The sequence below is a fragment of the Moschus berezovskii genome, chromosome 11 (assembly GCF_049115385.1).
Source record: "Moschus berezovskii isolate FMDL1 chromosome 11, NW_MosBer_1.0, whole genome shotgun sequence".
Taxonomy (NCBI): Eukaryota; Metazoa; Chordata; class Mammalia; order Artiodactyla; family Moschidae; genus Moschus; species Moschus berezovskii.
This window is the reverse complement of record NC_142470.1, coordinates 88,602,637-88,629,016: the sequence shown is the minus strand read 5'-3', so window position 1 is coordinate 88,629,016 and position 26,380 is coordinate 88,602,637. Positions and strand designations below refer to the sequence as shown.

The 26,380-nt window shown below is 38.2% G+C and overlaps 1 protein-coding gene across 1 annotated transcript in view; it reads right to left on the bottom strand.

Annotated features, from left to right (window-relative positions):
- PRKD3 (protein kinase D3) overlaps nt 1-26,070 on the bottom strand; it is a 90,855-nt gene extending 64,785 nt beyond the window's left edge. Inside the window, exons 1-2 of the mRNA XM_055399374.2 lie at nt 25,900-26,070; nt 17,760-18,707 (exon numbers count right to left, since the gene is read on the bottom strand). Coding sequence (XP_055255349.2) covers nt 17,760-18,047 — 288 coding nt within the window. The 5' untranslated portion in view covers nt 18,048-18,707; nt 25,900-26,070. The remainder of the gene's footprint in view (nt 1-17,759; nt 18,708-25,899) is intronic.
- Between the last annotated feature and the right edge of the window lie 310 nt (nt 26,071-26,380).

The following is a 26,380-nucleotide window of genomic DNA, read 5'->3' as shown; positions in this document are numbered from 1 at the left end:
AAACTATAGCCTTGACTAGACGGACCTTTGTTGGCAAAGCAATGTCTGCTTTTTAATATGCTATTTAGGTTGGTCATGGCTTTCCTTCCAAGGAGTAAGCATCTTTTAATTTCATGGCTGCAATCAGCATCTGCAGTGATTCTGGAGCTCCCCAAAATAAAGTCAGCCACTGTTTCCCCATCTATTTGTCATGAAGTAATGGGACCAGATGCCATGATCTTAGTTTTCTGAATGTTGAGCTTTAAGCCAAGCTTTTCACTCTCCTCTTTCACTTTCATCAAGAGGCTCTTTAGTTCTTCACTTTCTGCCATAAGGGTGCCATCATCTGCATATCTGAGGTTATTGATATTTCTCCTGGCAGTCTTGATTCCAGCTTGTGCTTCATCCAGCCCAGCGTTTCTCATGAGGTACTCCGCACAGAAGTTAAACAAGCAGGGTGACAATATACAGCCTTGATGTACTCCTTTTCCTATTTGGAACCAGTCTGTTGTTCCATGTCCAGTTCTAACTGTTGCTTCCTGACCTGCATACAGGTTTCTCAAGAGGCAAGTCAGGTGGTCTGGTATTCCCATCTCTTCCAGAATTTTCCACAGTTTATTGTGATCCACACAGTCAAAGGCTTTGGCATAGTCAATAAAGCAGAAATAGATGTTTTTCTGGAACTCTCGTGTTTTTTCAATGATCCAGCGGATGTTGGCAATTTGATTTCTGGTTCCTAACCTTTAATTGTGAAATTTATCTTGGTGTCAGATATTAAGTGGAAGTCTATGTTAATGCCCCTTCAACTGCTTAGTGAGTTTTCTAAACTCAAATTTCTGAAAAATGATTCCCTTTTATTTCTCACCTCCCTTGGCATGTACTTAAAATGTACCATGGGTCTATTACTGTGTTTAGTAGTATCTGGTTTCAGTTACTCAGTTTTTCACTTCCCTTTCTCTCTTACTTTCAAATTTTTAACAATGCTTTGACTACTTTCTCTAAGAATCCCAATAAATTTCTCTTCCCCAATAAAATTCTGAGTGGAAAAAATAATTTAATTCGGGGAATACAAATTATATACTATCAGTCTTTCTTTTTCAGTAATATAATAATACATTTCACAAAGCCTGTTTTTAAGCATTACACAAAACTGTTAAATTTTATTTGTATTTGTATTCATTTATTTCTTAAGATAATTATCAATAAATACTCTCAATCATTTTTTCCCTAATGGAAATGGTTATGTGCACTTGGTTAGTTTTATGTCCCTCTTGTAATATCAAAAGATCTAACATAGTTTCAATGAGCTCTCCTCTCCCTATACCTTTAAAGTTGCTCTTTCTGGCAGTTCAGTCTTTGGGAATGTTCATACAATATAGGAAGATCTCAATTCCACTATATTAACCATAACAGCCTATAATGGTATAGAAACACAGAAAAGCATGTTTGCTCACTTACTGCTCAACAACAGTAAATAACTAGTTAAATCAGCTGAACTCAAAATTATGATCCTGAAGTCACATCTGTAATCACATTAAGCTAAAGAAACTTATTCCCTGAGGAATACAATATACTACAATATTCTAAGACAAAAGTCACAGGTTTTCAGGAGTTAAAAGACCACACATGAAACTCACACATACAGCCCAAGAACAGAAGTTAAATAAACCACAGAAATGATACATCATTAATCTCCAACTTTCTGCATCAATAGTGTACCTAATAGGAAATTTCAAATAATTCACCCATACTGATCAAGGAAGGAATCAGTTGTCTTATACACAGTAGAAAACAGATTATGACACAAATGTATATTCCATTAAGCACAAAACCAAAAGTTAACACAAACTTAACTGGCAGGTGCTTTCAGAGATTTCTGGATCACAAATGATTTCTTATAAACCCTCAAATGAGAAAGGATCCCAAAATACAAGGTGGTTAAAGTTCTGTTTAGTTTCATTTAGAAGCCACTAAGATCAGACTAATATGCAATATTATTGTTGAGCTAATATTTACTGCATGATTACTATATGCTGGGCTAAGCATTTTATAATCATTTAATACACATGTACACACACACACACACACACAAAACTATGAAATGAGTACTATTTTAAATCTCATTTTCCACATAAGAAACCAAACTTACGCTAGTAAGTGGTAGAGACAAACCCAAATTTGACTCCCAAACTCATGTTTAACTACCAAACTATACTGTTTCATATGGATTCTTTTCTTTACTTATTCAATTAAGAAACATCTGTTGAGCACCTGCTGTGGTGGACATGATGTAGGACCTCACAGAGACGACAGTTTTATGGTGGATAGTTTCAAGTAAAAGGACAATTACAATCAATATGATGAAAGTTAAAATATAGGTTGCACAGGATACCAGCATCTAACCCAGGCCGAGGAGGTCAGAAAAAGACTTCCTGGAGGTGTACGCAGAGGATATGGCAGGGGAAGGGTGTTCCAAGGGAAAGAACAGCAGGCACGAAGACCGAGTAATAAGACAGAAGTTGGCAGATTGGAGCTTAAGAAGCAGTCTGGACGAGTGACATGCCTTTGGGAACCATAAGCATTTTCTCTAAGTATTCTTACAATAATACCTTACATAAATAATCACATATTTTTGTCACCGTCTCATTGCCAGCAACCAGAGATGTTTGCTGAATCAGTTGCAGGAAAGTGAAGAGAACAGATATTACCATGAATTCTTGAATAACTAGGTCTAGTGCATAAAAAATTTAGAACACTACTAGGAAGCAGAAGCACAGAGCTTTATTCGACTGTGGAAAAAAAAAAACTCCACATGTGCACAAATAATACAGATTTCTGTTCTCTCACTGACTACTAAAGGACGTTAAAGGCATCCTGCTGTATTTATGCTGCTGCTGCTGTTAAGTCGCTTCAGTCGTGTCCGACTCTGTGCGACCCCATAGACGGCAGCCCACCAGGCTCTCCCGTCCCTGGGATTCTCCAGGCAAGAACACTGGACTCGGCTGCCATTTCCTTCTCCAATGCCTGAAAGTGAAAAGTGAAAGTGAAGTCGCTAAGTCGAGTCTGACTCTTAGCGAACCCATGGACTGCAGCCCACCAGGCTCCTCTGTCCATGGGATTTTCCAGGCAACAGTACTGGAGTGGGGTGCCATTGCTTCCTCCGGTATTCATGCTAGGAGCTATCAAAGTAGTCTTGGGGCATTATACCAGCAGCTGAACTTTAGTTCCACAGGTGAAGGACTATAGTTGGTGATAATAAAAGTAAACGGGCTGAAAACACTGTCATAACTCCCCAACGAGATGACAGTTCTTCCTTTGAGTCATGTATCATTTTGTACCTTTATTTCAGGATTTAGTGTCATCTATCCTGCTGCTACTGCTGCTGCTAAGTCACTTCAGTCGTGTTCGACTCTGTGTGACCCCACAGACGGCAGCCCACCAGGCTCCCCCGTCCCTGGGATTCTCTAGGCAAGAACACTGGAGTGGGTTGCCATTTCCTTCTCCAATGTGTGAAAGTGAAAAGTGAAAGTGAAGTCGCTCAGTCGTGCTCAGTCGTGTCTGACTCATAGCGACCCCATGGACTGCAGCCTACCAGGCTCCTCCGTCCATGGTATTTTCTAGGCAAGAGTACTGGAGTGGCTTGCCATTGCCTTCTCCGGTCATCTATCCTACATAATGGTAATTTGACATTCACTCATCTTCTCTTTTTCTAGAGCATAAATCACTAGGGGCAGGGAATGTATCCTTTATCTTGATAAGCTCCACAGTCGCGGGCACTGCGATTGAACAGTTTAAGTGTACCACAAATGTCTACTCAACTGCATGAAGTAGTAACAGATAATGGCTCTGAGAAAAGGGATAACTGGATTATACAATCTAGCTCTCTGTAATCGGACAAGCAGAAGAAATGAATTCACCAGCATTTTTTTAATATAAGATGTTGAACTGCCATATTAACCTATAATCAGATGTAGACCTTACTGAATTTTTTTTTAATTGGAAGATAATTGTTTTCCAATGTTGTATTGGTTTCTGCCCGACAGAATCTTTGAATTACCAGATGTCTTAAAAATATATTACTTTATTACCAGTATGTAGAAAACAATGATATCAAGTTCATACAACAAATTATACAATTTCACATACTTAGAAAAAATATCTTCAGATTATTACTTATCTGGCCATTTATGCTTGTCAATTTCCATTAAAGTAGAGGTTCCTGATTTTGGCTGCTCATGAGAACCACAAACAGAGCCTCAGATGGAGCACTTATGCAAACTCTGCACCCCCAGGAAGCATGACTTCACTGGTCTAGGAAAGGGTCTGTTAGGCTCCCTGGTTATCCTCAAGAGCAGTTAAGGCTGAAAACCACTGTTACAAACTAAGTCACATTTAAGTTGCACAGAAGCACCCAACACATACATGGAGCTTGTAAATACTTTTAAAATGTTGACACTAAAATAAATAAAAGCTGCTCATTAGGAAATGTTCACTGAAGGGTAATTAGACAATTTTCCAGTGTACCTGCTTAAAAGTACTGGATAAGATTTTGTAGGAAAAAGACACAAACACTGAAGTAAAGTCTGCACTGGTCAAAGTATGTGCAACCAACTGAAAAACATCGAAAATGACTGAATCATGGAAAACTTTGACAAGGAGCTTGGTTCACACTCCAATCTACTTTCACAGTAGGCTGGGATTGAGAACAGTTTTAAAAATGCACTCTCTCAGGTGTGGTCAGAGCACAACCTGGAGACAATTCAAATATAGCTTTCTTACTGCATTAAATGGGCTTCCCAGGGGCGCAGTAGTGAAGACTCCGCCTTTCAACACAGGAGATGTAGGTTCAGTCCCTGGGTCAGGAAGAAGGAAACAGCAACCCACACCTGTATTCTTGCCTGGAGAATTCCATGGACAGAAGGAGCCTGGCAGGCTACAGTCCATGGGGTCACAGAGAGTCAGACACAACTTAGCAAGTAAACAACAACAACTGCACTACATGTTTCAAATGAAAGTGTGGATTAGATAGAAAGAAGAGGAGGAGGAAAGCAAACAAGATGTTTAGGAGAATTCTGAAAGTGTGGTAGAAACAACACAGGAAAAGACTAAGAAAGTTCAATGAATACAAAATTCTCAAAAGTTGAAGAAATTATATTCTCAAGACCAAGCTTAAACTCCAGCAACAAAACAAAAAGAAAACCACAGTAAGGCACATGATATTCAAATCGCTGAAAACCAAGAAGAGAAAAATCCAAATGAAGACAGAGAAAAAGACATATTGCACACAATTCAGATCCAACATAAAGTATTAAAGAGTACTGAAAGTGTTAAGTGAGTGGATAAACACAAAAGATCATTTTTCTCAGTTCTAACTTTCTAAAAACCTAATTTACTGTTAAAAGCAAGAAGAATAACAACTTACTGAGAAATCTGTAACAAAGGTCAATCCTCATTATTTGCAGATTCTGCATCTGTGGATGTGCCTACTTGCTAAAATTTACTTGAAACCTCAAAATCAATACACTCTGTGCTTTATCAGTTCTTTGCAGACATGCAGAAAAGGTGAAAAATCTGTCACTCTGCATAATTCCAACTGAAACTGAACAAGGTGATGCTTTTGCCTTCTTGTTTCCGCTCTCACGGTGTAAAATGCATGTCCTTTTCATGGTCTATTTAGTGCCACGTGTTCTGAGTTAGGGGGCTTTTTGATGGCGACGTCTCTGATTAAAATGGCCCCCAAGCATAGTCCTGACATGCTGTCTACTGTTCCTAAATGCAAGAAGGCTCTAATGTGCCTTATGGAGAAAATGTGTGTTAGGTAAGCTCCGTTCATGCGTGAGTGACAGGGCTTCTGTACATGAGGTCAATATTCACGAATCAACAATATATACATTAAATAAGGTATTTTTAAGCAGAAACATATACAAAACAAGGTCATGTATTTACTGGTTGACAAAAATGTATCCTGAATGCTCACAGGGACGTAGCCCTGTGTCTTCCCTAGAAGAAATGGTGCGGTATTCACTAATACAATGTTTGAGGTCATGTTATAAATACCACAAGTAATGAGAATCAACTGTATGCAGTAATAAAATACGTGACAACAATAGCACAAATGACAACAGCAAATAGAAATATACTATTCCAAGGATTGCATTACATTACACAGAGTGGTACGGTATTGTTTGAAGATAGTTTATGATAACGATAAAGCAACAGTTGTCAAATATTTTCTCTAAAAGGCCAGAGAGTAATTATTTTAGGTTTGGTGGCCCATACAGTCTCTGTTACAGCTACCTAAGTCCACTGTTGTTCATGAAAGCAGCCATAGGCAAGAAACAAGTGAACAAGCATGCTATGTTCCCATAAACTCTATTCGTAAAAGAAGAAAATGGGGCGGATTTGGCCCAAAGATGTAGTTTGCTGACCGCTGCACTAGAACAATTGCTAAAAGGAATTTTAGGAGTATAACAAAACAATAGTTAAAAACAAAATGGAATTACATAACATACTCAATTTAAAAGAAGGCAGGAAAAAGAGAAAATGACTCAAGATCTAAAGAAAAAAAACTATATTTAAATTCATCTATACTAAAACTTGTGTTAAATACAAAGTCCAAACACTTGAAAAACAGAAATTGACAGATAATATTTAAAAAGCATGACCCAACCACATGCACTCTACAAAAAGCCCACATTACATATGAAGGTACAAGAGAGGTTACAAGCAAAAACATGTGAAAAGGTACCACAATGCAAAAACTAAACAACAAAAAAGCAGGAATGGTTATATTAATAACAAAGTTGACTTCAGAATAAGATATATAACCAGATATAAAGAAGAAAGATCATACTAAAAAAGGGATCAACGTATCAAAGGATGTAAAAATCTCAAACGTGCTTGCAAATAACATAGCTTCAAAAAACATGAAGTAAAAACTGATTAAAACGGAAAGAAAAAAAACTGAAAGGAGAAACAAACAAAACTAAAATTATAGCTGGGAGATTTTAATACTACTTTCTTAGTACATTACAGAATAAAAAGAAATCCATAAAGATATAGTAAACACGATCAGCCACTTGACCTGTTTTATAGAAAACTCCACTATACAAAAACAGAATACATATTTTGTAAAACTGCAAATATAACCCACAGAATATACTGAAGGACACAGTCCTACACAATAAAACAAATCTCAATAAATATACAGGTTGAAATCATACAAAGTATACTCTTGAGCCAAAATTGAAATAAAGCTAGAAATCAGTACAATAGAAAAATATCTGAAAAACCTCCAAATTTTTCCGAATTAAACAATCAATGGACCAAAGATGATGTCATAAGAGAAATCAGGCAGTTAACTGAATAAAATAAAAATATATCAAAGTCTGTGATACGCAGCTACAGTAGTGGTTGGAGATAAACTTATACCACTAGATTTACAGCACTTATATTAAAGGGAAAATGACTAAGCTTAAAAAACTGAAAAAAAGCAAGTTAAACCCCAAAGGAGGTAGCAAAAAGGAGGGGGGAGAAAGACAATAAGAGAAAAATCATCAAAACCAAGAACTACTTCACTGAAAAAGTTGATAAAAACCTGTAGCCAGAAAGAACAAGGACTAAGGAGGAGAATAAACACAGAAATTATAAACATTAGGAATGAAAATGACACCATTATTAGAAATCCGACAGATTTTAAAGGAAAATGAGAGAACATAATGGATTTGATAACTTGCATGAAATGAAAATTTTCCTCTAAAGACACAAATTACCAAGGTTCACTCACAAAGAAGCAGACACTTGACTAGCTCTATGTGCACTGAAGAATAGAAATTGAGTTTAAAACCTCCTCATAAAGAATATTCCAGGCCCAGGTGGCTTTACTGGTGAGCTCTATCAAACACTTCAGAAATTTTACACAAATTTCTTCAGAATACAGAAAAGGGAGGGAAATAATTCCAAAATCATTTTGTGAGGGCAATAATACCCTGTTAACAAAACCACACAAAGATAATAGAAGAAAAAATGACAGGTAAATCTTAAAAAAAATAGGTAAACTGAATCAAGCAAAGTATAAAAAGGAAAATATATGGTGATCAAGAGAGTTTGTTCCACAAATGCAAGGTTGGTTCAACATTTCCAAGTAAGGCAACGTAACTCATCATATCAACAGACTAAAAGAGAAAAATACATAGATGGAGAAAAAGTATTTAATAAAATTCACAATCATTCGAGATAAAAGTTTTAGCCAACTAGGAATAGGAACTTCCTCAACCTGATGAAAAACATCTAAAAAACTTTATTTCATACCTAATGATAAAAGACTGAATGCTATACTTTTAATTTGGGGAACAAGGCACAAACATCCTCTCATCACTTCTATTCAATATTGTACTACAGGTTTAGCCTCCAGTACAAAACAAGAAATGAAATATTGGAAGATGAGACATAAAACTGCATTTGTAAAAGACAAGATCAACTATGTAGAGAATCCTGCTACTGCTAAGTCACTTCAGTCGTGTCCGACTCTGTGTGACCCCACAGACGGAAGCCCACCAGGCTCCCCCGTCCCTGGGATTCTCCAGGCAAGAACACTGGAGTGGGTTGCCATTTCCTTCTCTAGAGAATCCTGAAGAAACTTTAAAAGTTACTAGAACTAGTAAGTGTTTAGCAAGACTGCAGGACAGTGTGATGTACAAAAACAACTATATTTCTAAATGCTAAAATGAAAAATCAGAAATTAGAAAATTTAAAAACCTCATTTGAAACTGCATCAGAAACATGAAACACAGGTAACAAATAATGTACACAATTCTGGTAGGCTTTTTGATATAAACCACAAAGCTGATTTTAACATTTATATGAAAATGCAAAGGATGTCAATTGGGCTAAACACTTTTGAAAAAAAGGACAAAGCTGGAGGATTTTACACACATGAAATCATATCTTCATAAAACCAGAGAATTCAAGATAATGTGGAATTAGTTTAAGGATATCCCTGGGGTCGGGAAGATCCCCTGAGGAATGAAATGGCAACTCACTACAGGATTCCTGCCAGGAGAATCCCATGGACAGTGGAGCCTGGCGGCTACAGTCCATGGGATCACAACAGCTGGACATACTGAAGCAACTTAGGATAGACGCAGTTTAAGGATACACACATAAGTTGACAAAACAAAACAGTATAAAAAAAAAACAGTATGACTGTGTCCTTATAAAAGGGAGAAATTTGTAGACACAGTCAGATACTTATAAACAGAAAACGAAGTGAAGACACAGAGAGAACGTGATACACAAGCCAAGGGCTTCCCTGGTGGCTCAGCTGGTAAAGAATCTGCATGCAATGTGGGAGAGCTGGGTTCCATTCCTGGGTTGGGAAGATCCCCTGGAGAAGGGAAGGGCTACCCACTCTAGTATTTTGGCCTGGAGAATTCTCCAGTCCATGGCAAAGAGTCAGCCACGACTGATCATATTTCACTTTCACCAGAAGCTGGGAGAGAGGCATGGAACAGATTCTTTCTTGCTCAGTCCTCAGAGGAACCAACTCTACTGATCCTCTGATTACAGATGTCTAGCCTTGAGAACTGTCAGAAAATAAACTTCTGTTGTTTAAATTATGTAGCTGTGGTACTTTCATACAGCAGCTCCTTGAAACTAATAGATCACCAATATAAAGAGCTAAAATTAGGGCTTCCTTGGTGGGTCAGTGGTAAAGAGTCCACCTGCCAATGTAGCAGACATGGGATCAATCCCTGATCTGGGAAGATCCCACATGCCACACAGCAACGAAGTCTGTGCGCCATAACTACTGAGCAAGTGCACTAGAGCCCATGTGCCACAACTTCATGTGCCCGAGAGCCTATGCTCCGCAACAAGAGAAGCCACCTCAACAAGAAGCTCATGCACTGCAACTAAAGAGCAGCCTCTGCTCACTGCAGCTGGAGAAAAATGCCCACACAGCAACAAAGACCCAGCACAGCCAAAAAATAAATAAATGTAAAAAAAAAAAAGACCTAAAATTATGAAACTTCTAGAAGAAAACATAGGACAAAATCTCATTTTCATTTAGGTAAATATTTTTTCATATGAAGCAAAAGCACCATCCATAAAGGAAAAAATTTTTATACTTCATTAAAATTAGAAACTTTGGTTCTCCAAATAACATTGCTAAGAGTGATGAATAAGAGTATGGTACAATTAACAGTATTTAACTTATATCAGATAAAACAGAATTAAAACCAAAAACTGTGATAAGAGCTAAGGAGGGTCATTATATAATAAAGGGGTTAATTCAATAAGAGGATATACATTTGTAAATATGCACCCAAACAGAGATACCTCAATATATAAGCAAACATTTTAAAAAACTGAAGGGAGAAATAGCAATACACTAATAACAGGGGGCTTTAATATCTCACTGTTGGACTTCCCTGGTGGTCCAGTGGTTAAGAACCTGCCTGCCCATGCAGGGAACATGGCTTCAATCCCTGGTCTGGGAAGATTCCACATGCCATGGGGCAAATAAACCAGAGCAGCACAACCACTGAAGCCTGCACGCCTGGAGTCTCTGCCCCACAACAAGAGACCTCACCACAATGAGAAGCCCTCATACCACAGCAGGAGAGTAGCTCCCACTTGCTGCAACTAGAGAAAGCCCGCATACAGCAATTAAGACCCACCTTGGCCATAAATAAATAAAAAATTAAAAAAAAAAAACCCACTGTCAATAATGGATATATAATCCAGATGGAAAATCAATAAGGAATACTGAATTTAGGCTACAAATACACTTAACGGAAAGGTACAGAACATTCCATGCAAAAGCAGCAGAATGTATATTCTTTTCAAGCACACATAGAACATTCCCCAGGGTGGATCAGATGTCACAGCACAAAACAAATCTTAATAAATTTAAAAACAGTGAATCATATCAAGCAATCTTTTCTGACCACAATAGTGTGAAACTACAAATCAATTAGAAGGGAAAAACACTGGAAAATTCACAAATATGTGAAGATTAAACAACATACAACTGAATAACCAACAAGTCAAAGTGAAATCAAAAGTGAAACAAAAAAATATTGAGACAAATAATGGAAACACAATATACTCAAATTTATAGGATGTAGCAAAAGCGGTTCCAAGAGGGAAGTTCATAGCAGTAAACACCTACATTAAGAAAAGAAAGATCTCAAATAAATAACCTAACTTTATATTTCAGGGAACTATAAAAAGCAGCAGTAGTAGTAGAAGGAGGGAAATAAAGATCATAGTGTAAATAAATGAAATAGAAACTAAAAAGACAACAGAAAAAAAATCAATAAAGCTAAGAGCTGGAGTTTTAAAAAGATAAAATAGAGAAGCCTTTATACAAACTTAACAAGAAAAAAGAGAAGTTTCAAATACAATTACAAATGAAAAAGAAGAAATTACAACTGATACCACATAAATACAAAGGATAAGAGACTACGATGAACAATTACACACCAACAAACTGGACATTTAGAAGAAGTGAATAGATACCTAGAAATGTGCAACCTACCAATCTTGAATCATAAAGGAGTAGAAAATCTGAGTAGATCACTTAATAGTGAGGAGGTTAAATCAGTAATCAAAAACCTCTCAACAAACAAAAGATAAGAACCATAGGGCTTTACTGGTAAATTCTACCAAACATTCAAATAAGAATACCAATCCTTCTCAAATTCTTCTGAAAAACAGAAGTGCGGAGAATACTTTCAAAGTCATTTTATGAAACCACCATCATTATCCTGATAATAAAGCCAGGTAAGGACACTACAAGAAAATTACAGCCTAGTATCCCTGATGAACACAAACACAAATATCCTCAACAAAATATCAGCAAATTGAGTTCATTAAGGGCTTCCCTGGTGGCTCAGCTGGTAAAGAATCCGCCTGCAATGAGGGAGACCTGGGTTCGATCCCTGGATTGGGAAGATCCCCTGGAGAAGGGAAAGGCTACCCACTCCAGTATTCTGGCCTGTAGAATCCCATGGACTATATAGTGAGTCCATGGGGTCGCAGAGTCGGACACAACTGAGCTCATCAAAAGGAGCTCTCTTGGTGAGGGTGAAACAGGAGAGCAAAAACAGCTAGCTTAAAACTCAATATTCAAAGAACTAAGATCATGGCATCCAGTCCTATCACTTCATGGCAAATGCTGCTTCTGCTGCTAAGTCACTTCAGCCGTGTCCGACTCTGTGTGACCCCATAGATGGAAGCCCACCAGGCTCCCCCGTCCCTGGGATTCTCCAGGCAAGAACACTGGAGTGGGTTGCCATTTCCTTCTCCATCTCATGGCAGATAGATGGGGAAAAAAAAAATGGAAACAGTGACAGACTTAATTTTCTTGGGCTCCCAAATCACTGCAGACTGTGACCGCAGCCATGAAATTAAAAGACACTTGCTTGCTCCTTGGAAGAAAAGCTATGACCAACCTAGACAGCATATTAAAAAGCAGAGACATCACTTTGTCAACAAAGGTTTGTATAGTCAAAGCTATGGTTTTTCCAGTAGTCATGTATGGATGTGAGAGTTGGACCATAAAGAAGGCTGAGCACTAAAGAATTGGTGCTTTTGAACTGTGATGTTAGAGTAGAATCTTGAGAGTCCCCTGGACAGCAAGGAGATCAAACCAGTCAATCCTAAAGGAAATTAACCCTGAATATTCATTCGAAGCACTGATGCTGAAGTTTCAATACTCTGGCCACCTGATGCAAACAGCTGACTCGTTACGAACTTGATGCTGTGAAAGACTGAAGGCAGGAGAAGCAGGTGACAGAGGATGAGATGGTTGGATGGCATCACTGATTCAATGGACATGAGTTTGAACAAACTCTGGAGGACAGTGAAAGACAGGGAAGCCTGGCGTGCTGCAGTCCATGAGGTTGCAAAGAGTCAGGCATAACTTAGCAACTGAACAACAACACACAATCAAGTGGCATTTATTCCAGGGGTGAAAGGATTTTTTCAACACACAACATTAACAAAATGCAGCATCCCATTCACGACAATACCTCTTAACAAAGTGAGTGTAGAAGGGATGTACCTCAACATAATAAAGACCATATATTATCAGCCCACAGCTAACATCATATTCAATGTTGAAAGGCTGAAAACTCCTCTTTTAAGATCAGGAACAAGACAGGACATCCACTCTTACTACTTTTATTCAACATAGTACTTACTGGAAGTCCTAGTCAGAGCACTTACACAACAGGAAAAAAAAAAAAGGCATACAAATCAGAAAGGAAGAACAAACTGTACATATGCAGATGAAATGACACTAAATACACAAAATCCTAAAGGTTCCACCAAAAAACCTGTTGGAATTAACTGAAAACTTCAGTAAAGCTGCAGGATACAAAGTCAATATACAAAAATCAATTACATTTCTATTAATATACACTAATAACAAATCATTAGAAAGAGAACAATTTTATGTGCCATGCATCAAAATGCAACTGTAGAAGACATAAATAAATGGAAAGATACTTTATGTTCATGAGCTAGAAGAATTAATATTGTTAAGATGTTCATACTACCCAAAATGATCTACAGATTCAATGCAATTCCTATCAAAATTCCAACGGTATTTTTCACAAAAAAAGAAAAAAAATCCTAAAATTTGTATAGAATCACAAAAGACTCTAAATAGCCAAAGTAATCTTAAGAAGAACAAAGGTGGAGGTATCATGCCTCTGATTTCAAACTATACTTCAAAGTCACAATATTGGCATAAAAATGGACATGTTAAGTGAATGAAAAAGAACAGATCCAAGACATAAACCCATGCATATATGGTCAATTAATTTATAACAAAGGAGCCAAGAATAAACAAAGGAAAAAGGCAGTCTCTTTGATAAATGGTGCTGGGAAAACTGAACAACCACATGTAGAAGAATGAAATTTAAGCCTAGTCCGACACTATACAAAAAATCAACTGAAAATGGAATGCAGACTTGAACATAAGACCTGAAACCATAAAACTCCTAGAAGAAAACATAGGAGGGTCAACTCCTTCACATCGATCCTAGCAATGATATTTTGGATTTGACATGAACAGCAAAAGCAGCAAAAGCAAAAATAAACAACTGTGATTAAATCAAACTAAAAGCTTCTCTATAGCAAAGGAAACCATTAAAAAATGAACAGGAAAAAATATTTGCAAATCTTGTATCTGATAAAGGATTAATATCCAAAACATATAAAGAACTCATATAACACAATATCAAAAGAAAACAACAAAAAGCCCCACCTATCAATTAGAGTAAAAAATGGGCAGAGGAACTTAATATCCATTTTTCCAAAAAAAAATATACAAATGGCCAACAAGTAAATGAAGAAGTGTTCCATCAATAACCAACAGGGAAACGCAAATCAAAACCACAACGAGGTTGTCATCTCCCACCTGCTAGAATGGCTATTGTCAAAAGGGCAGCAGCACATACTGCCAAGGATGTGGAGAAATGGAGACCCTGGTGCACTGTCAGTGGGAATGTAAACTGGTACAGGCGCTATGGAACAGGACAGAGGTTCCTCAACAAATTAAAAACAGAATTACCATGAGATCCAACAATTCCACTTCCAGTATACAGTCAAAGGATATGAAATCACTATCTTGAATGAAATCTGCACCCTCATGTCAGTGCATCATTATTCACAATAGCCAAGACGTGGAAACAACCTCTATCTCCGTTGATAGATGAATGGATACAGAAAATGTGATGTGTATATACAGAGAGAGACAATGATATATTATTCAGCCATAAAAGGAAGGAAATCCTACTATTTGCAATAATATGGATGGATCTTGAAGGCATTATGATAAGTGAGATAAGTCAAACAGAGAAAGACAAATACCATATGATTTCACTTACATTTGGAATCCACAAAAACCAGAGCTGGTGATTATTACAGCCAAGGGGTCAACAGTGGGGAAATGCATAAAGTGGTCAAAGGGTACCAATTTCTTACTATAACATAAGTAAGTTCTGACAATATAACATACAGCATGGTGACTGCAGTTAACAATGTTTTCTATCTGAAAGTTGTTAAAGAGAATGGATCTTAGAAGTTCTCATCACGAGAAAAAAAAAAAACAACTATGTGTGATGCACCAGAACTTGCTGTGGGGATTAAGTAGAAAGTGTGCATGAAGCTCCTGATGTAGAGCAGGCACAAAATAAATGTTGTCGATTATAATCTTCCTCTTTTCCCCTCCCGTATCATTGCTTATCCCAATTCTTTTGCCTTGGTATATACTCCTTCCCTCCCATATCGCTGAAAGGTTATTCATTCTTTAAGTGTCAGATGAAATGCTACATTTCATATGAAGCCTTTCACATCTTTTTATCAACCTGAGAAGAGCTTTTAGCTTCACTTTTTACTTTTCATATTTTACTATGGTGAATGTTTCCCTTACCAAACTATGAGCTTTTGGAGGGAAGGGACAAGATATGGTTAATCTACTTCGTAAAATTTACCAGTACTCTACCTTTAGAAGGTTTAATACATATATTTACTGACTAAGAACAGAAATAAGAAAAGCAAGTAGGCCCATCAGAGTTCAGGGAGTTAACCTGGGTTGTGCACGTGCAGGTAGTGAAGTAAGTGATTAGCAAGCAAGAATCCAAGACAAGAGAGAAGATAAAAAGAAGAGAACTTTTGACGTGCTTTTTCCATCTCCCAGATAAGTTAGGGATCCATGAAACCTCTCTGTAGAACCCCAGAAACTGAGTTGTCTCCCTTAAGATTTCTTTCCGGTTAGGACTTGAGTACGTTGTTCCTTGATAGTCCTTTCTCCGTCTCTAAAGACCTAAATTTAGATGAAAAGATTCAGAATTTCACAGTTGGAATTACATATTAGAAAACACCCCAACTCAATCATTCGACAGATACGGAAATGTAATCCACAGAAGTAAATTATGCAAAGTTATACAGTTAATAAACAACAGAGCTAGGAATTCCCTGGTGGTTTATGGGTTAGAACTCTGTGTTCTCAATGCTGAGGTCCTGGGTTCAATCCCTGGTTGAGGATCTAACATCCGGTAAACTGTGAGGTGCAGCCAAAACAAACAAACATACAAACAAACCCAATAGAGCTGACCTAGTTACAAGCTCAATGTTCTTTTTCACTATACTTAAACAACAGTTAGAATTCTAGCAAATGGAAAATAAGTGCATAATATGACCACGAGATATATATGCTATATATTTGTGCCAAATACATCCCCATATTACCACAATGCTGATTCAAATTCAGTCCACCATGATATTCATTTTATGCTGGCTATCTCTGTAATTAATACTTCTGTTTTATATTTTCTTGAAGTTTATCCTGAGTTATCTTTTCTTGAGCTGTATCTTGTCTATTTCTTTGGTATCACTAGAATTTTAGTTTCCGAAGCACTTGACCCATCTGACCCAAGTCTCACATCTACATTAATGAGGGAGCAACATTAACCCTATATAATCCTGTAGATAATCAGTATGCCTCTGTAGAAATAAAACTAAGTAAAATTTCCAAAGGTCGAAAACTCAGTAATATAAACTCTACAAAACATTAGTTATGATTTCTAGAGGGCTCAAAAAAAGAGAAATAATACAGTTACAAACTGTACTTAAGTCAAAAAACCTTACCTTTAAGCTAAAAGCCAGCAAAAATATTTGTTAAAACCTCTGTTAACATTTGATGAAAGGGAAACTAAAAGCAAAGACACTTAAAGACATATAGATGGTCTACAGATCTACAAAAAGATATCTAATCTTACTTTAAATCTTACATTTAAATAGATGTCACTGTTAACACACAGGAGATATGGGTCATTTTCACAAACCACATAACATTTTTTGACTGTTAATTACTTCTACATCAGAAGATAAGGACAAACCACATGAAGCATAAGGAACTGAAACAAAAACAGTAAGAGGAGAAGCATGAATCCAAATATATTAATCTTACTGATAGAATTTTTAAAACATACTAATTTGTTTGAAACATAGCCTTGGTCCATTAAAAAGAAAGTGTAACCAATTCATACTACTTATATGCAGAGTTTTATGATAAAATGTAGAACATACCAGCTCATCCATCAAATCAAGAATACTAAAGAAATTCAGCTAAGAGTCCTTAAAAGATGGCAGGGTATGGGGCAGAGGATGAGTGGATGAAAGAAAATAAACTCACCCTCAATTTTTAAATGTTCATATATTTTGATACATATTAAAAGCTTGTTTACCTAATTTTTTTAAGAGACAGAGAGAGTGTGGTCCTCTGGCAGTTTAAGTGAAATAAGGATCGAAAGGGAACGAAGAGGGTGTACAAAAGGGCGGCACACAGGGCCCCTGGGAAGAAAAGGTGTGGACCTGTACTCAGCGACCTGGGTGGCTGGGCCCCATCCTCTTGGTAAGTACCCTTGATGCCTTTTTTGTGCCTTCTATTAATACCTGCTGACTTTTCTCTGAAAACAAGTGAGATTGCTTAAGTCCTCTTGACTTTACACTGATTCTCCTGGTCTTAAAGAGACAAACTGAATTAGTATTTTAAAGCTTGGATATAGTCTCCAGCTGTTAGACTATGACATTTCAGACTACAGGCTTTTAGTCTATTAGGACTCTCTCCAAAACGGTCAGAACTAGGATATAAACACCTGCTTCATCCATATGAGTTCACTCATTGTTGCACGCATAATTTATAGAAAAGCAGTAGAAACAATATTAATTAGAAAAACTGTTGACATAAATAGCATTCACAGTACCTTTTGATAAACAATGGAGCACACAAGGTCCTTGACAGCAGATAAAGATAGTTCCTGGGCTTCGATGGTAATACTCTCCCGTGTAAGGCCAATCTGCAGCAGAAATGAGACTGTATGCACTGAGCCTCTGGAGTTGGTGAGTGATGGTGCACTGAAGCTTCCATTAGAGAGTCGTACAGAGAGTCCTGTTTTAGGACTTGAACACGGAGAAGGAGCTGGAAGCACAGCGGGAAGAGTGGCAGGTATTACAGACTTCTGAGCTGATGGAGGAGAATTGTTTGCAGACATCTGCCTTTCTTTAATCTTTTAAAACACTTGTCAATTCTTTTTCAATGGTTATGAAGAGGCTTTAAAAATCACAGCAGTAAAAAAATGACTGTAGTTTTGGATTTAGTTGAAAGCTTCTTTATTTCCTCTTTTAAGCCACTCATGCTGATGATGGCAAGTTCTACAACTGTGAGTTGACTATACCAAAGGTCCCACTTCCCTTAATATCAGTCCCATCAAAAAAGTCTTGTTGTTAGGACCACAACCAGGGTTTTGGGAAGGATTTAACATCACTGAATTATCCTCATCAGAAGCGAGTGGGCACTGTTTATCTACTAAACATCTTCACCTATTTTAAGTCTATTCTTGTCTCTCTCTTTTAATTTCAGAAAATACATAATGAATAAGAGTTGTTTTTCTGTCAAATAAAATCCTTCTAGTTTAAAAATTAAAAAGTGTTCAGGGTTAATCTTCAGTTCATATCCTTTAGTTCATTGATCTAACGGGATACTTTCTCAAACATCCACACCTTAAATCACCTTCTCACATGTCCTCATGTTCATTCTGAAGGAGTAAATTTTTCCAAGATTAAGCACAAAGCTTTTTAAAATAGAACAGGTATATTCCACCTGATGAACGCGTCCACTGAGAAAGGTTGATGCTTTTTGAAATGTAGGTAGCCTGGAAGAAATTTTTAAAAAACTTTTAGTATTTTATACTCACTTAACATTATTTTTAAGTTGTTAAGAATCCTTATGCTTTCTTTAAATAAGTTTTGGTTGTATGTTTATAATTCACCAATTAATTTTAATGGGTAGCCATTTTACTGGGGCCTAGTTGTCACAGACCATAATTTCAGAGACAGTCTCCTGCTCAAAAAAACAAAACAGAAACAAAGCACACCCCTGACATTCCTCACTAACACTTGAAACTTAAGGAAGGTCAAAACACTTTATTCCACAAATACACAACTGAGTTATGACAAAAACAGAAGAATAGAAGGGACAAAGAAGAAAAGCAAAACTGATATTGTCATAGAAATAACATAAGTACCACTCGGTCGTACAAAAGGTACATAATACTGTCCTAATGTAGACAAGAATATTCTTTTTTGTATTAAAGGTTTAAATCTAGACAGAACTAAAAACGCATATACTAAACACAGTTATACGGCAGACAAAGAAGTGTAAAAGACATAATTAAGACAGGAAGACCGGAAGAAGTGATCTCGTCACAAAAAAATTTCTAAAAGTAAAAAGAACACTAAGCACGGTTATATTTATCACAGTTTTTCATAAAGACAGTTCAAAAACTAAAAGCATGACCTCATGGCTAAGTGAAATGGCTCAAAAAGAGATGGATCTTTCCATTTAGGTTCCATCACATACCTGTAAACAATCCTAATAATAATAAAGAGTGAAGCACTCCAAGCAGTTGCACAATGGCTCTCTGGACAATGGTTAACAGGACTAAATAAATTAGGATGAACATAACATAAGATCTAAAACATACAGATATAGTATTAGGAATGACAAAGTTAAGGAAAACTAAGGCTTAAGAAAAAACTGCCCAAAGATAACAAAAGCTTTTAGAACTACATTCAGATAAACAATTTGTAGCTCATCTTACATTGTACAGCACTTAACAACTTATAAACGTTTATACACTTTATCTCATGATATCTCTTTCGAACTTGACAACGCAAATACTACTTTATTATTTTTGCAGATGAGAAAACTGAAGAACTAGCAGATAAAGTAACCTGCCCAGCATCACATGGTTACTAAGAGGTGGAGTAGGAATTAGGACCTACTAGGTAGGCAAGTTTCATACTTTCCGACCCAGTGGTATCTCCACAACAACATACTATTTCTCAAAGAGAACAAGGAACTGAGAGAATTACTGCTCAGTGAGGATGTTGTTAAGGTTGAAAGAACACAGAGAAAAGGCAGAATTGCTCAACTTGTGCTTTGCTTACCTTCTCTCAGTTTTTAAACTAAAACTGTAAGAGCATTGAGAACTGAAACTTGAGCCTGCTGAAAAAGAGAGACTAAAAGATCTTTGAGAGTGCAAGTCTTCAGGTCCAGATGCAATCTGCTCCATATTGCAAAATCAGTTTAAGTGCAATCACAAACCTGACTCTTACCTTCCTGGAGATAGAGCTCAGAGAGAAATAATCATGGATTGGAGATGGAGCAGAGTTGTTTCAAGTTTTGTGGGCTTGCAGAATAGGGAAGCAATTTCAGAAACTACAGAATATAACCTTAATATTAACCCTTAGTCACATGTGAAAACAGATTATGAAAACAAATGGTTTCTGAATACTTAGAAAAGCATATTATGATCACTGGAGGTGAGCGTGAATTCAAACAGAATAACGCCAAATCAACTATATTTACATGTTTGAAAAATGTGATTATTAGCCTTTTTAGAAGGAGAAAATAACTCACAGTAATTGACTTCTTTCTGCCAGACGCTGTTCTAAGCATTCCATATGCTTCCTCATTTAATCCTCGCAACAATTCACTTTATAGTTGAGAAAACTGGCCTAGATACTGAAGTACTTGCCCAGATCACACAATTAGCAAAGCCAGAAAAAAATTAAGTGTATTCTGGCTGAAACAATATCCAAGATGGTATTCTATGCTATTTTTGTAAATAAGTTGCTTAAGTACAAGCTGGATGTTAGTGTAGTTTGCTGCTCTTTATCAACTTAAAGAACCTTTAGGAGAGTGCCTTGGAACTCTGGCCTTGGCCCTATATTATTTTTGATTATTTATAAGATTATAAAGACATGGAAAACATGCTTATAAAATCCTCAGATTGTACAGTGTGAGAGAAATAAACTAAAATTCAAGTGAACTATAACAATGACAAGTGTAAAGCTCTGCATTTCGAAAGTTAAAAGTGCAATATTGAAATGGAGAAATGCTGACTTAGAACCTGTTCATTAGAGGAGTTATCAACCCAAGAGTTTAACAGCAGCTGCTATTAATAACATGGGTGACTAAAAGAACTAACTAACATAAACCCAAATCCCCAGGACACTGAGAACACATCAGCATCAATCAGTAATCAAGTTACTAATCAAGTTACATTACCACAGTTAACTTTTTTAAAGGCTGTATTGATTTTCAAAAACAACAGAGTATATATCCAGATTAAGGTGAAGACAATGTCATGTGACAAATTATGCATAACAAAAACGAATAAAATGATGGTCTTCAAATATCTGAAAAGGTGTTAAGAGAATAACTGTTTTTTCCTCTATTTTTAAACGGATGATTTATTTCTTGCTTGCTCTTGGTAACAATGTATTCACTTATGAAGTGTTACCCCTACTTACACCACACACCCAGTAAGTTGTGTTGATGGACAACTTGTGGACACAGCAAACATAAGATTAAGGAATTAATAGAATAATTGGTTTATTCAGTTATCACTGCAGAGGGCAGAAATAAAATGAAGACAACAGCACTATTCACTTACCTTACAGGATGTTACTGAGGACTGCGCTACTATATGTACAAAACACTTCTGGCTTACCAGAAGTGCTCAGTAAGGTTTAGCAATTTTCATAGTAATTAGAGTAAAGAATTAATAATTAAGCTCCCACTTTACACTAAACTCTGCAATTAAGATATACTTTATGAAACCCCTGCTATGACCGCAGGGGATCTGTTTAACTGTGTTTTACAGAAAAGGAGCCAGAGTTTCAGAAAAGCTGCTTGCCCATGACTATATAGCTAGTAAGTGATGCAACTGCAATTCACATCAAAGTCCCTCTGACTCCAAAGACTATGTTCATTATACTATTTCATGTCACCTCCAACAATCTGGAACACATTTTCTTATCATACATGACTTGAGTAGTTTCAAAAAACTGAACAAACTTCATAAAAACATTAGCAAAATATCTATGAATAATACTGCATGCAGGTTAAATACTTTAAATTACAAGAAACTGCTGTGTTCAATAATAATAATTTATTTTCGATGGCTGTCTTCCCACTAAATTTCCAAATAATACCTGCTAATGTTAGCCAAATAACAGTACCTGTCTTATAATTACAATCAATGATCAGTACTATCAATAACTACTGGTAAACTATGTCTTACTTTTATATTCAAGTACTTGTTAAAGTTTCAGCATGAACACAAACAGAAAAAACTAAGTGAGCTGTCTTAGCTTTTGCCCACTCATTTCATCTGTTTACTCCATGTTTTGTTTTTTGAACCTTGATTTGATCTGAGACACAGCATTAAAATATTAAGACTAAATATTTAAAAAAATCTAATACCTCTATTTTGTCTTTATGCTTCAGTCACAAAACAAACAATAGTACATTTTACTAATTTATAAATCAATTAGATATGTTGTTCCTAACAGCTATGAGTTGGCAAGCATTTTTATTTGAAACATCTCAAATATTCTTTTGGGGAATTATCTGTCATATATTTTATTCAAATGAGCATTTAATCTGTCACTATTGTTGCATGGAGTAAAAAAGTGCACATGAAAGGAATCTTGAGTCCGACCTGCCCTATTATTCAGTTCAGTTCAGTCGCTCAGTCGTATCCGACTCTTTGCGACCCCTGTTATTACAACAGGGTAAAAACAAAGGCCCTGGAGGCTAGGGAACTTAACTGAGAGTTACTTCATGGTAACATCACAATTTGAGCTCTCTCAATCCTTCCCTACATTTACATTATCTCATTTCTTAGCAAAGCCTCTAATTATAAGAAGTTCAAAAGCAGCATTTTCATTCAACAAATGTGATGGATCAGATAGTAAAGAATCTGCCTGCAATGTGGAGACCTGGGATCGATCCCTGGGTTGGGAGGATGCCCTGGAGTAGGAAATGGCAACCCACTCCAGCATTCTTACCTGGAGAATTCCACGGACAGAGGAGCCTGGTCCATAATGTCACAAAGAGTCAGACGTGACTGAGTGACTAATACTATATTTTTTCATTTGCTAGACTGTTATGAGAAACTCTAGGGCTGTACAGCAGTGACCAAAACACACATGGCTACTGCTCTCCCTGGAGCTTGCTGTGTGATATGGGACACACGCATTAACCAAATATTCATATTAATAGCAAAGCAATTATAAATTATGAAAGGTGATATGACAGAGTATCCTGAGAGGACCTAATTTCAACTGGGGTCACAGGCAAGGCACCTTTAAGGAAGCTAAAACCTAAAGGATAAGTGGGAGTCAGGGAAACAGAGAGAGAAGCAAAGAGGATTCCAGAAAGACAAAACAAATCCAGCTAGTAAATACTTCAAAAGGGAAGCTCATTACTGAGTGTAGCCAATGTCCTTCTTGTACTCAGTAAAGGTAACAATGAAGAGGTAAAATACTTTCTCTATTCAGAATAGCGTAATATTTACCATGACTCTCTACTAGTAACAGGTTTTCCTGGTCTGATTTAGTTTTATGTGCTAGGAATGCTAATGAATGCAGATAATTTTCTTTTCTTCTGTTGATAAGTACTGTATTCTTTTAATACGTAAAAAAGCATGTGGCCTTTTTCAAAGAAATACTTTACAGGTGTCCTGAAGTCAGTATCCATGTTCTACCTTGATACAGGCTTGATTTTGCTATAACCCTGATGTTGGTTTTTTAAAAATGATAGTTTCTAGCAATTCCTACATCTATTTATTTTCAAAAATGTAACTATTACCTTAGAGTAATATAAATACTATTCCTCCTAAGAGCTCAGCATTAACTAAATTGTTGCTGGTAAAATTCTGCTCATCTAAACCATGGGTACTTGCATCTCAGTTCCCACCGTCAGAGAGAACAGAGAGTGAGCACACCAAGTCTGCTCTCAGGCAGTGAAAAGTTTATCTGCTATTAAGATTACAAACTTCCAGTCTAGGAATTTATGTTGGGCTTGATGTATCTACATCACCTCTCTTTGCATCAGTGGTATCTGAGAAATCTGACTAGCTGACAGCCAGTGAGCTATTTCACACATATGGTCACTATAAACTGACCACAGAAGTGGAGAAAACTTTTTTCTACACTGAAATTAAAATTAAAACATCTCCAGAACATTATCTCAAGTTTTTTCATTAATGAGACAACTGCTCCAAAGAGGTTCACACACAAGTTCAATTTGAATTACATAATCAGAGAGACTCAAAGTACTATCTGCACAGATTATGAATCACAGGCATGATTACTATTAAATCAAATTTAAAACTGTATGAGCCAATAATTTCCCAATATCAAGTTCGGTAAAAGTAGTTTCTTTAATATTTTCATCAACTTTAAATGACCATTTATTCTCTTTCCTCCTGTAGGAGATTTTTCCAATTCTTATATAACTTTAAAAATTTAATGTCCGAAAACTCGATGTATTAAGCTTTTGGGGGGATATAGCAGTTTTTAGATGAACACGACCCACTAAGAGATATTTCTATTTTAAACAGGTCACCTCATGAAACTGAAAGCTTATAAAACTTATACATTTAAAAGACTCACTACGATTCATCTCAAGATAATAAACAAGTCAACATTCTTAACTTAGGATGGAAAACTGGCTTGTCAAATATTCAAGTTCCTCTGATCAGGCCGACCACCATCTACATTACCTACTGAAGCAAAACCTAACACGAAGGCTTCTGTGACACGTTTTACATACTTTTATTAAAACTTGTAACTTCTTTTTGGCTGAAATGTCCATGCTTGCTCTGAATCCAGATGCTAACAGGAAGGAGAAGCGGGTTCCTCTATTAAGTAAACCTGGCCTAGACCTCGGTCGGGGCAACGAATCCAAAGATATTCCCCCACCCTCTCTGCATTCAAGTTGGTAAGTAAATTTGATCTAAGCAAAATCACAGCCGCTAAAACTTGAAGAACTGAAGCAGTAAGTACAAACAGTATAAGAGTAGTACGATAACAGTTTCTAGAGTACAAATTACGGTCTTTAAAAGTTTTCATTTGCCTCCACAGCTCATTAAAGCCGTGTCGAACCAAGTTCAGGGTGTAACTTATCCTTCCTAATCAAAGATGACACTGATAGTCTTATTTCCTGTGGGGATGGGTGTGGTTGAAGAGACAGTTACGTCCAAGCCATCAATCTGTGTATGGAAAAGTCTGCAGCTCTCACACATGCCGTCGCTCGATTGATACTCGTGCCTGCTGCACCCGGCAAGGCCTCTGCTTCTGACTGCGACTTCAAATAAAATCTCCAACAGGCAATCGAATAGTCTGTGGTTATTTTATTGCTCAAAGAAACAGACGCTCTTCAGTGTTTCATCTTAAGAAAAACCTCCCGGGGGCGAGACTGGCTCGGAACAACGCGGCAACTTGCAAAACTAAACGAGAGTCAGGAAACAGGGGTGGGGGCTTACGTTCCCTAAGCACCAGCGCCTCTCCCCTTTGAGACGGCTGCGAGGAAAAGCGGTGTAAAGAAAAGGGACAGGCTCATCCCAAATTCCGCGGCGTGAGTGCCGCCCGTCTGGCGTCGGGAGCTGGCTGCGGGGCGGGGGGGGGGGGGGGATCCGGGAAGAGATGGAGACCGAGGGGCCGGGCGCGGTGGTCGCCGGTGTACCGCGACTCCAAGTCGGCGTCGGCGCCCTCGCCGGAACTTGGCCCCATCTGGCGGCCCCGCTCGCCGGGGCGCCCGCCGCCCGCTCCTCCCGCCGCGCGCTCCGCCAACTTCCCGCGCAGCCCGGCGGCCGCCGCCCCGCCCGGCGCGGGGCCCGAGTCCCGCCGCCGCAGCCGCCGCCGCCGCGGGCGCGTGGGGGAGGGGCGGCCGCCGCCGCCGCACCCGACGGGCCGGGAGAACAAAGCGGCGGCCGCGGCGGCGCTAACTTTTTCGGTGTCTGTTCCGCGCTCCCCGAGGCGACTACTTACAGAGCCTGGCTCGGCCGGTCGTGAGAAACTCTCAGCCCGCCAGCGTCTGCGTCCTGGACCAGGAGCCAGCGAGTCTTCACGCGCCGCGCAGAATCGCGCCCGCCGCGGGCGCCCCTGCTTCCCTCCCTCCCTCCGCCCCGTCCCGTCCTGAGGCCCGAGGGCGGGGGGCCGGGGCGCGCGGGGCGGGGGCGCGCGGCAGGCGCGGGGCCTGCCGGGAGCTGTAGTCTCCCCGCGAGCTCCAAGCCCTGGTGGCCGCGCGGGGCTGTGGCTCGCTGGCTTGCCCCCGCGCGGGAGCAACAGGAGCTCCGGGTGCTTTCGGGCTCTCTCTGCACCCTCCGAGATCCTGGCGTCTCCGGGAGCGTTGAGGAGCGGGGCGCGACCGTGTCCCTATTCCAGTTACGCGCTGTACTTGATACCCATTATTGCTACGGAACTGCCTTTTTCTCTTCTGTCGTCCGCTCTGATGTAGATGATGGTGGCA